Source organism: Azolla caroliniana, unplaced genomic scaffold, assembly GCF_043228905.1.
Source record: "Azolla caroliniana isolate FFs.n. ecotype wild unplaced genomic scaffold, voAzoCaro1.0.p SCAF_15, whole genome shotgun sequence".
Lineage (NCBI taxonomy): Eukaryota > Viridiplantae > Streptophyta > Polypodiopsida > Salviniales > Salviniaceae > Azolla > Azolla caroliniana.
The window spans coordinates 15,639,844-15,655,314 of record NW_028230450.1 but is presented as its reverse complement, the minus strand read 5'-3'; the positions used below and the strand labels follow the sequence as shown (position 1 = coordinate 15,655,314).

The 15,471-nt window shown below is 39.6% G+C and overlaps 2 protein-coding genes across 2 annotated transcripts; both read left to right on the top strand.

Annotated features, from left to right (window-relative positions):
- The first annotated feature begins 4,082 nt into the window (after window positions 1-4,082).
- LOC147854799 (large ribosomal subunit protein uL14x/uL14z/uL14y) lies at window positions 4,083-6,358 on the top strand. Its single transcript, XM_087331032.1, has 4 exons — window positions 4,083-4,187; window positions 4,960-5,244; window positions 5,691-5,732; window positions 6,042-6,358. Exons 1-4 carry the CDS (start codon window positions 4,175-4,177, stop codon window positions 6,122-6,124), a joined length of 423 nt encoding a protein of 140 aa, XP_087187158.1. The 5' UTR covers window positions 4,083-4,174; the 3' UTR covers window positions 6,125-6,358.
- Window positions 6,359-7,889: 1,531 nt separating this feature from the next.
- Window positions 7,890-14,560, top strand: LOC147854798 (uncharacterized). The gene is made up of 6 exons (XM_087330892.1): window positions 7,890-8,127; window positions 13,209-13,301; window positions 13,805-13,835; window positions 13,948-13,974; window positions 14,062-14,182; window positions 14,277-14,560. Exons 1-6 carry the CDS (start codon window positions 8,068-8,070, stop codon window positions 14,329-14,331), a joined length of 387 nt encoding a protein of 128 aa, XP_087187018.1. The 5' UTR covers window positions 7,890-8,067; the 3' UTR covers window positions 14,332-14,560.
- The last annotated feature ends 911 nt before the right edge of the window (window positions 14,561-15,471 follow it).

Sequence of the window (15,471 nt, the reverse complement as noted above, 5' to 3'; positions counted from 1 at the left end):
ACGCATATGAACTGACGGAGTTGCCGAAAGGAAAGAGAGCACTCTGGAACAAGGGGGTGTACAAGTTGAAACCGGGAGACACTGGAAATCCACCAAGGTACAACGCTCGGATCATGGCAAAGGGGTTTCAACAGAAAAAAGGAGTGGATTTCAACGAGATCTTTGCCTTGGTAGTAAAGATGACCTCCATCCGGACGGTGTTGACCATTACGGCAAGCCTGGACCTCAAGGTAAAGCAATTGGACGTGAAGATGGCATTCCTACATGGCGACCTCGAAGAAGACATCTACATGCAACAATCGGAAGGATTTGAGAAGAAAGGGAAGGAGCACTTGGTGTGCCAGTTGAAGAAGAGCCTATACGGACTAAAGCAAGCTCCCTAGCAATGGTACCGGAAGTTCGATTCCTTCATCACCGACCAAGGGTAGCACAAGACGCAAGCCGATCACTACGTGTTTGTGAAGAAATTCAACGGCGGAGACTTCCTGATACTCCTAATGTATGTGGATGACATGTTGATCGTCGGACCGAACTGAACCAAAATCGGGATGCTGAAGAAGGCCTTGAATCAGACCTTCTCAATGAAAGACTTGGGTCCGGCAAGACAGATATTGGGGATGCATATAACCCGAGACTGGACGAAGAAGCTATTGTGGCTGTCACAAGAGAAGTACGTGATAAAGGTGCTCCAACGGTTCAACATGTCGGATATGAAGCCGGTCGGGTCGACACTTCCGACAAACTGCAAGTTGTTCGGAAAGCAGAGTCCGAAGACAAAGGTAGAGAAATCAGACATGATGAAGATACCATATGCCTTTGTCATTGGAAGCTTGATGTACGCAATGGTGTGTACCCGACCAGATATCAAATTTGTTGTCAGAGTGGTCAGCCGGTTCATGAGCAATCCGGGAAGAGAACATTGGACCGCGGTCAAGTGGATACTCTGGTACTTGAAAGGCACCTCGAGTATGGGCCTCTGATTCAGCTCAGGTAACCCTGAACTGGAAGGCTTTACAGATTCGGATATGTCAGCTGATGTGGATACCAACCCATCCACATCTGGATATGCCATGACATATGTAGGGGGAGCTGTATCGTGGCAGTCGAGGATGCAGAAGTCCGTTGCACTGTCAACAACGGAAGCGGAGTACATGGCAGCCGTGGAAGCGAGCAAGGAAGTAATTTGGATGAAGAACTTCATCGGGGAGTAAAGGATCCAACAGGAGGAATGCCGACTCTATTGCGATAGCAAAAGTGCCATCCACCTTGCAAAGAATGCAAGCCTACCATTCCCGGACCAAGCACATCCATAGAAGATATCACTGGCTCCGAGAGAAGGTAGAAGATCAAGATTTCGTGCTTACGAAGATCCACACGGAGAAGAACGGGTCTTATATGCTGACCAAGGTGTTGTCAGCCGACAAACTGGACACGTGTCGGAGACAGATCGAACTAACGAGAAATCCTATGCCGGAGTGAAGGGCGACTTTGTTGGGAATTCGGTCCCTCCGGATTGGATATGGATGAGAACTGGAGGAGCCGAATCGGACGTGCCAAAGGAAGGAACCGGACCGGACCGGAAGGTATCCGAATGGATCCGGTGTTAACCGGATCTAGGGACATATCTATAAATATGTTTCAGGTGTGCCTGTAAAGGCTATATTTGTAAATAGTCCTAAAGTCATATAAGTATAAATATGACCTAGGGCAATCTCCATGTATATGTGTGTGTGTGTGTGGTTGTATCATTGTTGTATATATATAGAGAGAGGGAAGAGAAGCTGAATAAGTTTCTGTTGTAACCGTCGGTTGGCGAAGATATAGAGCTTGAGGTTGTTGCCTCTGAGTCTCATATTGTACCCTCTCCTCTTGTAGTGATGGTTGGAGACTATGGGCTCCCGTGGTTTTGCCCTATTAGGGTTTTCCATGTAAACATCTTGTGTCGTCTCTTTGGTATAAGCGTATGAAAAAACATGTTCTATAAGGAAATGACTTTATACTAGGCCTAGTTTCATTTCCATCCAAGTCTCTCGAAAAGAATTGGGAGGTCAAAGGGTTTCAATGTGGGGGTGACCCGTGGTCCCAATGTAAAAGATACCACAACCATAATTGCTAGGCGGCGTAGCTCACGTTCCCTTATCTTCTTAATTGTTTCTACTCCACGTCGAGTTGCTTTGAAGCTCGACATCTGAGGGCGTTTGGTTGTGCTTTGCATTTCTGCTTCCCGAAGAGAGAGACCGAGTGGTGTAGGTGTGTCCACATTCATCGTCTCCCCTTGTTCTTGAAAAATTGTATTAGTTACATGTTGGTGAATATTAAAATGATTATGGTTAACATTTTGTAGTTTTTCCTCCCTATGTTGTTTTAGCTCTAAGATATACCTACCTAGTCTCGTTATATCCGAGGTATCTAATAGTTTGGAGAGGGTGGGAGAGGGTCCCAGTATGTCTTGGTATTTCGCCCTTATCTCGGCATAAGTTGGACACTTGCATGTAAAGTGATACTCATCCTCTATCTCTATGTAACATAACCTACATAACCTTTCCTCTCTAGGGACTCCGTTAGTACGACCATTCTCAATCTCAAGTTGGTGAGATGATATCCTAAGTTGTCCAATGGCCACCCTTAGTGCATTAGTCAAGAATGTATCTAGATATTTTTGTTGTGTAACAAAACCTAGCTTAGAGAAGTGCATGAAGTGTTCCTTATAGTACAACATTTTAGATGGGAGTGGCTCTCGTGGGATGATCCATTTATATCATGTATAAATTTGCCTGATTTCTTGGCGTATTACTTTATTATGGTCCTCACGAGAGATTAAAGTTTGATCAGTCCCATGGTTGTACTTTAAGGGGTGGCAGGTTATTAATGTCTATGCCATTTGCAAGTAACCAATGCACTACAATTCTATACCAAGAGCTACTATCTCCGAACTCATATAGGGATCGGGATGCCTCAAAAGCATAACGGGATATCCTATTTTGCGGTTGGCTATGTATCCCATGAAGAAAAACTACCAATTGGAATAGTGCTTCTACTAACATTGGGGGCATATTGAACTCCGCTCTAATAATGTCACGTGGTACTGTCGATTTGCTTCGGAGTTGACGTGATAACATCATCAGCAAAGGTCTCTCTAATTGTGTCCACATGAAGGACGGTAGACCTGGAGCCCATACTACTTATGCATACATGAGTGAAGGGGTCACTAACGAGTCAAAGAGCCATCCCTTAGTTTGTGGCTCTTGAAAGTATGCCTAGTGGCATTGTCTCTCTAAGAGTGAGAGGGATGCATACCTTCTCATTAGCCTATATTTGGTTGCTTGGGTCATCGAGAATTGACCTAAACGAGCACTAAAAGTGACTCCCATATATACATACAATCCAACTACCTCAACTACTTTATGAGAGAGTAGTAGGTGACACTTACTCCTAACTCGAGACGATGCGTGAAAGATAAGGGCTTTAGTTTTTGTTAGATTCACCACCAATCCTCAGTGTGTGCCAAAAGTCATCTAGGGCATTACGGTGCTTTTGTAGGTCGTGTTCAGACTCTGAGAGCAAAAATATGTCGTCAACATAGAGTAAGAGACTAACTTGCGTGCCCCCAATGGCTACTCCGTTGCCTCCCTTACGAGCAATAAAATCAGCGATCTCATGAAGGTAGATCCCAAAAAGAGTCGATGATAGGGGGGCCTACCCTGTTTTACGCCAATGGTGCTGGTGAAGCAATCAGAGAGGCTACTTGGGCATTTGACGCACCACCCAGAGACTTGCTCATATAGAGCAGAGATGGGCCCAAATCGTGGATGGGAAGCTACTTATCGCGGCTGAGAGAAGGATGTGTGCGAGTTCTATAGTCAGGTTCTCTGAAGGCAGGGAAGAATCAATAGAGGAGAGTCGTGAAATGTATGGTGGTGTTGGAGGTGTCGCACTTTAGCTCAAAATATGTTACATGTACATATAGGAAGGCTATGGAGAGAGAGAGAGAGGGGGGTCATTTTTGTAAATATCCCATAATTCTCTCTCTCTAGAGGGGTCATTTCTGTAAATATCCCATAACTGTCTCTCTCTGTCTCTCTCTTTCGTTTTTGTGTTTAGGGTTTGCTGAAGCAGAAGCAGAAGCAGAAACAGAAAGCAGAAGAAGTGTGGCACATCTCCGTCACCGCCCGCCATGTCGAAACGAGGTAAGTGAAATAACGTAGGAAATCCTTCCTTCCCTGTTCTCGACTGTCTCTTCTGTTCCCATTCCTAACCAAGGAAGAAGAAGAAGAAGAAGAAGAAGATGATGATGATGATGATGATTAGGGTTTAGGGTTTGTGAAGATTTCTGTCTGTTCCTCCTCTCAGAGTGTTGAGGTCTCGTCAGTTCGGAGCTTTCACGAGTTTCCCGCCAGTTCGGAGCCTTTTTAGGGCTTGCAATGCCTGTCATGCGAGAGCTTACATTCCGCTATGCGAACTTTCTTTCTTGCTCCATGAGCTCTATTTTTTATCCACACCTCGCTCCGCAGTCTTCGTCTAAGGATTTAGAGATTCAGCTCACCATGTCCACCATCTTAAAGGTTTTAGAGTTTGCAAAGTCTTATATGAAGCAAGCTTTATGCATCAATGCCCTAACAAGACACGATTCTCTGTTTGCGCTAACCCTAAACGAATAGGATAATGTCGAGTACTTAGGGTTTCGTAAGTCTGGGATCGATGTTACATTCCTCCACGGAGTTTTACCCTAACAATTATTCTACCACATTCATTCCTCCAGGGAGTGTACCCCTGACACTAATTTGCACAGTCCGACAAATCAAACATTGCAATGAAAGCTTTCTTTCTTCTTAATCTTAGCACAGGGCCATGTTCCTCCCCTCTGTCCGATTCTTGTCGCTTCTTTTGTAACTAGTATCCATTCTCCTTTATCCTAATCCTAACACGTTTGTCTTCATCTTCTTTCTCTTTTCTGAATAGGGCGTGGAGGATCCTCAGGTAACAAGTTCCGTATGTCTCTTGGTCTTCCCGTTGGTGCAGTTGTGAACTGCGCAGACAACACAGGCGCGAAGAATCTGTATGTTATCTCCGTGAAGGGTGTGAAAGGTCGTCTAAATCGTCTTCCTGCTGCCTGCGTGGGAGACATGGTGATGGCCACTGTGAAGAAAGGAAAGCCTGATCTGAGGAAGAAGGTCATGCCAGCTGTCATTGTCCGCCAGAGGAAGCCATGGCGGCGAAAAGATGGAGTTTTCATGTATTTTGAAGGTAGATCCATTCGTTTCATGTCTTTACCTTTGATGTAAAAAGGATATACTTGAAGGTTGAAATGGCCCTTGTTTTATATCTCCCTGTTTGATGTAAAAATGGACGTCTTTGTCGATGGTATATCTCTAATTTTGTTTCATGTCTTCTTGTTCCTTATAAAGGTGAAGATTTCATTCATGTATTTCAATGGTTGATCCTTTTACCTCTTTTGTGTGTTCTCTTCTGATGCAAAGATGGTGTTTTCAACGTATTTTTGGAAAATTGTTTGGTTATGTATTTTCATTTTTGCGTATGTTTGAGATCATGTTTCCGATGTTATATCTGATACTTCTTTATGCTTTTTTCTCTTGGTAATTGTCACTATTTTGATTGTCTTCTCCTTAGGAAACCCAAATATGTTTTTTAGCCTGGTTACTCATCGTTCTTGCTTTTCTGTGCTTTGCCAGACAATGCAGGAGTGATTGTGAATCCAAAAGGAGAGATGAAAGGTAAACTGTCTCTTTCTCACTCTGTAAATGGAACATAAACTCACAGATACCTATAACTCTAGGCATTTCTATGCACTATCAATATTGTCATTATATCAAATATGTAACTGATGGGAAGAGAGTTGAAGTGTCCAAAGCAGTTCATGGGTGTGTTATTTTATTCAATTTTATTGGGAATGGATGTGGATCTCAGAGATTTTATGGTACTCTGAACCTGCATTCTATTTCTAATATTGTAAAAGTATGGAGTTTAGTGGTTCTCACAAATTGGGGGGTGAGTTTTAGAGATTGAAATGGTTTTTATGACAGGTTCTGCGATTACTGGCCCTATTGGAAAGGAATGTGCTGATTTGTGGCCTAGGATTGCAAGTGCGGCAAATGCGATCGTGTAGAAGTTATTGTGTGTGTGGTGGATTCACGGCTGTGCAAACAGTTCCATGGAACGAATGCCTTCGCATGTGCTCAACACTTCACATGGTTGAATAAAATTTTGGATGTTTTGATGAATCTTCTGTAGTTGTAGGATGATAATTAAATTTGGGTTATACGGTTGGAATTGGACTTTCCATTTTCCATTATTTTGAGTTTGAGGATTTTGATCTAAGGAAATTTGGACTTCTCTATAAGCTTGGTCTTCTTCACAAAGATGATTGCTGTTTTCCTTGTGTTCAAGAGTCCTTTCTATTCTACCATGATTGTTTATGTCACGACTCACAGTTGATTTGGTTTTCTGCTCTTTGACAAATCGGTTTTGTTAGTTTTGACATTTGTTACACTAATAATTTGCTTGCAAAAAGGTATATGCTCCCCTAATGGTAATGTGTAACGCGAGCTTTAAATCTTTAAGAAATAGTCTCGCCTTTTGAGTTGGATTTCTGGAGATAGTCTCTCGCAGCAAGGAAATTTGCGCCATCCAGTCAGAGAGAATAAAGAAAATGAAAATACAAGAGTAAATGATTTTAATGTATCCTGAGTAGGTCCTTGTGACCCATGTCAACCACAATCTTGCAAAGAATTTATAGAACAAAATTATTGATCCTAGTTATGGAAGGAATGCATGCCAGAATTCACTTTCCATAAACCAAGTCGGGGAAGCAATGCATGCCATTGTTATGTGATGCTAATAAAAAGAATTCAAAATAAGATGTTATGATCTGATGCACGGTGTTAAGGCAAAACTTGATATTATTAGGTTTTGAGTGTTACATCTTGAGTTATGTCGGTTCATAGTATAATGATTGGTCCTTTTGGTTAATGAACCTTGCCAGCAAAATGCTTTGAAATGAGATGTGATATCTAAAGAAGAGTGCTGTTATGGTAATGGAATCTTAAGACCTAACTTCCTTAGAGGTGTTATGGGAAATAAAGAACATTCAAGGTGGGTAGATATTTTAGAGCTCTCTTGTAAACAAGTCATTAAAAAGGAAGAAGGAAGAGGTAAACAGAGAATCAGTTTTGTAAAAAAACTCTTATGAAATTACCCCTCAAGCTTTGTAGACAAACTAAAACTCTATGAAATTACCCCACAATTTCCTACACAAACTAAAAGTCTATGAAATTTACCCCTCAGTTTCCTACACAAATCTGCCAGATGGTTTGGTGTAGGCGGGAACCCAGTTAGGGTCGAGAGATTACACATGGCATCTCATATTAGTCGATCGCACATGGTAGTATTTGTTCTACTCCTATTCGCCACTCCTACTAGTACTTGTACTAATAGTCAGGAACTAGCAGTTGCAATTCCTCCTGTGTGATAGCATTCTTTTTACTCCTATCAGCCACTCCTACTAGTAGTTAGGAACTAGTAGTCGCAACTCCCAGTAAGTGCTACTCCTCCAGTGTGATAGTATTCTTTCTACTCCTACTAGTACATGTACTAGTAGTTGCAACTCCCCGTGAGTGCTACTCCTCCTGCTCCTGCTGCTAGTACTAGTACTTGTAGTTGTACTAGTAGTTTCTACTCCTATTATGTACTACTCCTAGTAGTACTAGTACTAGTAATGGTGGTGGGGAGGAGAGGCCATACATACATAACACATACATACATACATACATACATACATACATATATATAGAGGAGGTGGGATGGAGGGTATTCTGGTGAATAAGAAGAAATTGTCAAAAGAGCAGCAGCTGCAGAAGGAGGAGGGCATTCTTGTGAATACGGAAAACCTTCTCTTTTTCTCACATTATACATACATACATACCAGAGGCAGTCTGCAGACATAGACAAAGAAGAAGAACTACTCTGCCGTTCCCTGTGGGGGTGAAGGAAGCTGTCTGTGATGCCCCTCCTGTGGTTTGCTTGTGCCATCGACTCTCTCTGAACCGATTGATGCGGATCTCTGTCGCCAGGGAAGTGCTGGGCGTCTCTAGCGATGCCTCCCTCTCTCAGGTGTGGCTTCTTTCTGAAACCCTTCACTTTTTGGTCGACGTGATTCCGCCCAATACCGTCGAAATCTGTGCTAGGTTATCACCCCTGTCGAGAAGAATTGGATCTCGATTTCTCCGTGGAATGCATCTGATCTTAAATGATCCCCTGTTTAAGGGACTTTAGTCTCTGTAGATATTTGGTAGTGATCTGTATGCTTGCTTTTTATCTTTTTTTGTCTCGACGAACTATTACATTGATTAGATTTAAGCTATGATTTTCATATTGGATAGTCTCCTCTGCTGGTGAAGAGCATGTGACAACATTCGGCCCGTGATTGTTTTCACGATCTCTTCTATGGTTAAGTAGAGCACACACACACATGCAGCTAAGAGAATTGGTGCATGGCACTGCCTGTGGGAAGCATTTTCATGGCCATCAATACTTGAGTGAAATGTCCTCATCCTCGAACGTATCATTAGCTCAGACTGCGCAGATGAGGTTTGCTCGAATGAGTCATCTCGAGGTCAACATCGTGACTATGTATGTATTCGATGCTAAAGTATTCTATAAAGCTTACAGCTTCCATGGTTTCTCTATTATAAGTGAGGTATGGATAAAAATCTATGTGCTTCTTTTTGACCATCATACGTTTGGTTTTCTCTGCATTCATCGATAGATGCTCTCTCTACAAAAATTCTCAATGATGGGAAGTAAGCATTGATTATGCATCGTGTGAGAAGAGCACCCCACATTGTTTGAATAGAGCAGCGTCATACCCAAGTGTTTTCTGGAAGTTCACCTGAAAGCAGCTCATTTCATGCTACTTAGGATAACCAAATCAGAACTTCTAAGTGGTTTGGTTATTCAACATGGTGTTGTTAGGTTCGCCTTGGGAAGACAGGATGGGCCTCCAATCATGCTTTTATGGCATGCTCTTCCTATCTTCCAGAACTTCTTTTATTCCATATCCCCTTTTAGCCTCCAATGCAAGAACATCCCCCTACCATTAAATCACAAGTCAAGCCTATTACTATTTCTGTTGAAGGTCTCTACACCCTGTATAGACCAAATCATTTGACACTACAAACAAATTGACCACAATGGGCAGGCTGGCTGCTTTAGTACAACAGGTGGCTAAACAGCCGCCCTACTAGACCGACCCTCTGTAATAATCCATAAACTTCAGGCCAATGGTTGTTCCCAGGAAAGAGGTTTCTTCACTGCATGGGTGAGTTTTTTTTGTTTTTCCCCTTCCATTCTGGGCATTCTTTCAATAATTCTGCCACCTATGCTTCTGGTTACTTTGCCTTTGATAGTAGAATAGTTACTCCGATGATAGGATTGTCTATGCTGTGAACACGTTGTAGTCATTAAAGTCCTTGTTGTTCATTACCGTAGTGGTTGTTTGTATTTGTCAATTTTCCAATACCTGTTAAGCTTGTCCTTTTTCCTGAGTGACAAGCTGAATAAAGTGGGAGGTAGAGGCTACCTTTGCTTTAACCCCGACATTGTTTCCAAAAGCATCAAGAAACCAAAGGTGAGAGTCATCGATGCTAGGATTGTGATTTTATGCTTTAAGCATGGTTGTTTGGCATCATCAAATTGGTACGGAAACGAATCAAGAAATGTTAGAACATGCTGAAGCGCATATGAAATGGGAAATTGGTTATGCTGCTATTAGATTTGGAGAATGCTTATAATCATGTCAATTGGTCCTTTGTTGCAAGGCTGATGCATACATGAACCACCTATGAGGATGAGGATGGAAGAGAAACTATAGCTAGATTGGTGTTTACAAGCCAGAAATCACTTCTTGTGAGTGAGTATTTATATTTTGTACCATGGTTTTGAGTCTTTATTTGGAGCATGGTGATTTGGAGTCTAACTTTAGGATCAATTCAATAAATGGGCAAACTGCCATAGGCATTTGTTTTTTGTTAGCCCATGCACTTGCCTATAATTCCATTATACATCCAAATACTTTTGCCAATAGTGTGCTGACTATGATGGTTTGAGAATTGTTTACATTATTTACATCACCACCTTTATCTAAAGTTTTGATCAAATTCATTGACCAATCGTAGGGCATGCGATGTTGCAATGCATGATCAAACGTATCATTTATTTATGCATTTGCTTCCTTTCCAGTCCATTTGAGAATTTCATCCTTTATACATTGAAAATCTCTTGCCTTTCAAGAGGCTGATTTTCTTAAGCCCTATGCATACATCTTCAATCGTAAAGAAGAGAGGCATATATGAAAGAGAACCATAACACATCATCTTTTTGGCAATTGATAGCTCATATAAGTTCTTACAATGCAGAGACAAGTCCATAAGAGTTAAGTCACCATAACTCTCAACACATTTCCTCGTTAGATTTCCCCAACATACAACACATGCATGTACTTTCTCTTGTGTTTGGAGAAAATTGTCGAGCAACTTCCTATATTCTTATCTTTCTTTGAGTAAGTCTTTTGTATTCATGCAAATGCTTTTCACAATTTTCTCCAAATACATCCAAACTCATAAGGCACTTTCTAGCTTCATGGCATTCCTTACTAAACCAATTTTTCTTTGAAATACATTTCTTGATGCCCATGCTTGGCTGAAAAACATTTGTTTGTGCATGAGAAAATAACTTTCTTGAAAGCTTTCTATTTGCATTCTAGTGTGGCACCATATTGTATCTTTGTCATTTGTAGCATATCTTGAACCATCTTGGAAAACATGGATGCTCATTTAAGGTTTATGCTCAAATATGATTGTTTATTATCTTCCATGGCTGTCACACTCTTAACATTTTCATACATATGAGGTCAATACATAAAAGTCACGACAATTGGATTTGATGTCTATTCACCAAGTGAGAATTTGTATATGCAATCCAAAACACCTTCGGAAAGTAGCACATAATCGATCACACTATTTCCATTGTGATTTCTACCAATAAAACCATTAACGTTGGGTTGTAAGTATTAGCAATGGGCACGATTCGGTTTCAAGGCAAAGAAAACTACTTGAACTGAAACCGAACCGTTTATTTAAAGCAAAAACCAAACCAAACCAAATTGTTTATGAACTCTCAGGATTTAAACCAAACCATTTAAAAAAAAGTTGAAACCAAACCATTTAGCGAAAAGTTGGAAACCAAATTGAACCATTTAATAAAAAATTTAAACCTAACCATTCAAGTCAAACTAATTAAACATGCAAATAAACAAAAATACATTAAATTAAATAGGAATTTAAGTTAAATTTATTAAATCAATAAAAGAAACTTTAATTGAACCATTAAATTAAATAAATATTTAAGTTAAATTAATTAAATCAATAAAAAACCATTAAATCAATAAAGTATTAAGGTAAAAAACAAAGTTAACCAAAAGTCTATAAACCTTTAAACCAAGCCTATAAACCTATAAACCCGAGTTGTAGAACCGAACCAAACCGAAACCGAACTGTTTATAAAAAATCCAAACCAAACCAAACCATTAATTTTTTTTGAAACCAATAAACCGTTAAACCATGGCTTAACGGTTCGGTTCGGTTTGAGCTGAAACCGTGGCCATTGCTAGTTAAGTTAGTATACAGTAGTTGCAATAAGCGATCCCATACTATTGCACATTTGTAGGATTAACGTCTCAAATTGATCTAGATCATTTTCATCAATATAAGAGTGACTATACATTTGTATATCCTCTTGCATCTTAGAGATAGATAAATAGATAGATAGATAGATAGATAGATAGATAGATAGATAGATAGATAAATTATATTATCGTCTTCGGAGGTCAAATATGACCCATGAGACCAAAAAAATTACATTTCACGTGATACGTTTGAAAGTGAGTAGTGACTCTTGATGTTCAAGAACTTTACCAATGAATGTTGCATCGAGAGTGTACATTGTGGTTGTGAGAGAAATTTGTGCAAGGATTGGGCTTGGTCGAATGTGTGGAAAGCATGGTCAAATATGATCAAAGGAAGAGCATTGTATCAAAGTATGATACTTAGACTCTTGAACTATTTTAGGGCGAAGTGTGCATAGTCGACCACTCTCATCACTTGTGCCCCAACGCCTTGTCTCACATTGCAATGCATATGAGCTAAGTCGCATGGAAGCAATGGTTCGAATAGAAGCCAATGGAATGGGTTCTAACATGTATTGATGTGTGCGGTTTCCCTGTTCTGCGAAGAATATGGTTTTGTAGTTAGGTGCGACATGTGTAGTATAATGTATGAAGCGTGAGCCTCCACATTTTTCTCATGTCATGATACATTGGTGTTGCAAAAAGGCCTCATTTACAGAGGAATCTAGTGATGCATCGTGAAACAAATGTGTTGCATCCTATCTACCGAACCACTTTTTCATATCTTGCATCCAACTAGAACACAAAATTTTGCTTTTATGCGTCTTTTGGATCTTTTTGCTTGCTTCCCACGCGCTTTTAGGAAGTTGATGTGAAAGACTTTTTTGAACCTTAAGCATGTATTCAACAACCCTTTCCATGGCCAAGATCTCAATGGGAAGTGATCCCGCTCAAGGAGGAGGAGGATGTATGGCGTTTGTTTCTTAACTTGTAGAAACTTTGTAAGAAAATATTTTTGGACATTTTCAAACTCTTTCCAAGTACTTTCACCCCATAGAGAAGCACTGGTGTCACCAAAGTGTCGAAAAGGTATTTCTTGAGGACCTAACACTTAATATCTCCACGATTGCATGTGTTCTCAAATGCATTGCTCGCTTTCCCGCTTCTAAGCGGTGTGTAGCACATTCATTCCATCTATGATTTGAAGGAACTTCAAGGCCTTGATATTTGAAGCTTTCCATACATTCAAGTGGCTCATTGTTGTACATAATGCATGGTTTATCTCTTTTTTGGCTCTTCACAAGCATAATCTTTGTTTTAGAGCTTTTGCGCATCTAAAATTTTGTATGCATGCAAATTTTTTTCCAATGCCTTCATAAGCTTTTGCGCATCTCCTAAAGTGTTTGCAAAAAGCACATCATCCGCATATAGCAAAGGTGTGGGTGAGAGAGAGAGAGAGAGAGAGAGAGAGAGAGAGAGAGAGAGAGAGAGAGAGAGAGTTTTGTCAAAGGTGAAAGCTGCATACAAAAAAAAGGCATTGGAAAAACATCCTGATCGGATGCCACCAAATATGAAGAAATGTGCAGAGGCAGAGTTCCAACAAGTGAGTACAATCTATCAGTATTTACTTTGTCTTCAAGAATTGTTGAGCCTTGATTGCTTCTATCGAGGAAGAAATGGATCTTGTTATTTTTACCTTTTTTTTCTTTTTTTTCTTTTCTAAGTTATTTTATCTAACTATAATTTAGAAGTCATGGTCTTTTCCATAAATTAAGATGGTAATAGAAAAAGCCAGTACAGAAATGCTTTAAAGGAAATCAGGCCATTTGTGGATTCTGCATACATCAAGTTGAAAGCAAGAAATAGTCGATCATTTGAGCATATATTTTCACACATGATTAAGTGTTGGTGCTTCTGGCATATAGTGGAAAGTATTCAGAATAATTAGTTTTGGTCTCTGAAATTTGGTTTTAAGTGCTTGGTCATTTATACAGACTAAAGTAATAACACAACTTAAAGTAGAAGTTGATTGAATCAATTGCATTATTTGAATAATTCAAGTGCAATTGTAAGACATCATGAACTTTACTTTTTTCCCTCATGCAGGTTTCGGAGGCATACATCTGTCTTAAGGCTGGTCAGTTTATATTTTGCAAAGCACAATATTTTTAACCATGTTCATGGTCACATAATCAAATCAGAAATGAGCAATAACGAATATTGAACTTCTTAAACTTACCATTTTACAGCAACATTACCAGGTCAGGCAATGAAAGGTAATATGAGCACGGAGAAACAATAAACCCATTTTTTTTAATGTAGGATGCTATGGAGTTTTTGAAAGATGTTACTTTTTTCTACAGAAAGGGGTATTGGACACGGTATTATGAAGGGGCGTAGTCGACTACATTATGCTTGTTCGGCTATGCCCTTTTTGTTCATCATCTTTGGTACTATTGGTCTTGGAGGTGCTCAAGCTACGAGGTATGTAGCCTTATATTCACCACAACCGAACCAGGTTTGTTGTTTCTAACTACATGATTTCACTCCATGTTTTCCTTTTACGTATCTTTTACAGAGCTTATAAGGAGAACCGTCGCGATTCTCTTTCTCAAAATCCATTCCTCCCTTGATGGGTATGTCAAAATACTACTGTGATTTACAAATTGTATATACATTGATCAGAGTCATGATGATTTCTGAGTAGGGTCTCCCAACCTTGCAATAATAGGGTCATTACTTGTGAACACACCTTGTAAGAAAGATAGCAAGTGTTATTGAAATGTTGTATCATCTTTGAAGTATGTTTCATTCTCACTCACATTTCTCATCAACCTAATCAGATATGTACTTTTTTATTAATATTCTCCACTGTCGTATGCACCAATCTCATCGTCATTTAGTTACCCATTGACATGTTACACTCAATATCTGATGCTAACAAAAAAATTATCCGAGGATCACACATGGGGGATGAAAAGAAGAGTGGAATAGAAGAGTGAGGGGAAAGAAAGAAAAGATCAACCCATCTTAAATGTGTACGTGAGTTTGCAAATCCTAGCATGAACATTTTAGTGATTGTAACAAAAGAGTTGTAATCTATTGCTTCCCTGATGTTTCCCGAATTTAACAGATTAAGTTACTTTTTCAAATACATTTGAGTTGGGAAGTCTGCATTAGTGCTTGCTTATCTTCACAAAGAAGTGTTAGGAGAGGAAAACATATGCTCAAAAGATAAAATTGAGAAATCGATTTCAAGCTACTGATATCACTCATCCAATCTTTCTATTACTTCCATTTAGACCTATCATTTTGGTTCTAAAATTAATTGCTCTTTTAGAATATATGAAATTTAATTTATATCAACTACATTTAGCTCATCAAGTAACATGTCCAATGGATACACGATTTATATTTAATGGAGTCTTCGAAGTTGTGATGAGATTAACTCATAAATAGCTTCCAATATTGATTAAGTCTTTAGGGCTTGAGGAGTGTGATTTCTATGGTGATATATCAATACCATCGATGGAGGAGTTGTGTATTATTTCATTGGTGAGAACACAATAGTTTAGATGCAAGTCCTCATTCAAGGAACTTGATCATGTTGAATACTAAGTTGGATGGGATAGATTTGTGATTGATCAACCACCTCAACCTCCTTACTCTTTGCCTAAAAGAAATGTGTTGTAAATTGTGTTTGTCATATTAAGAATTATTTTGATTGGATTTGAATTTCTGATCATGCAATGTGTTGGATAGGTGCAATTATA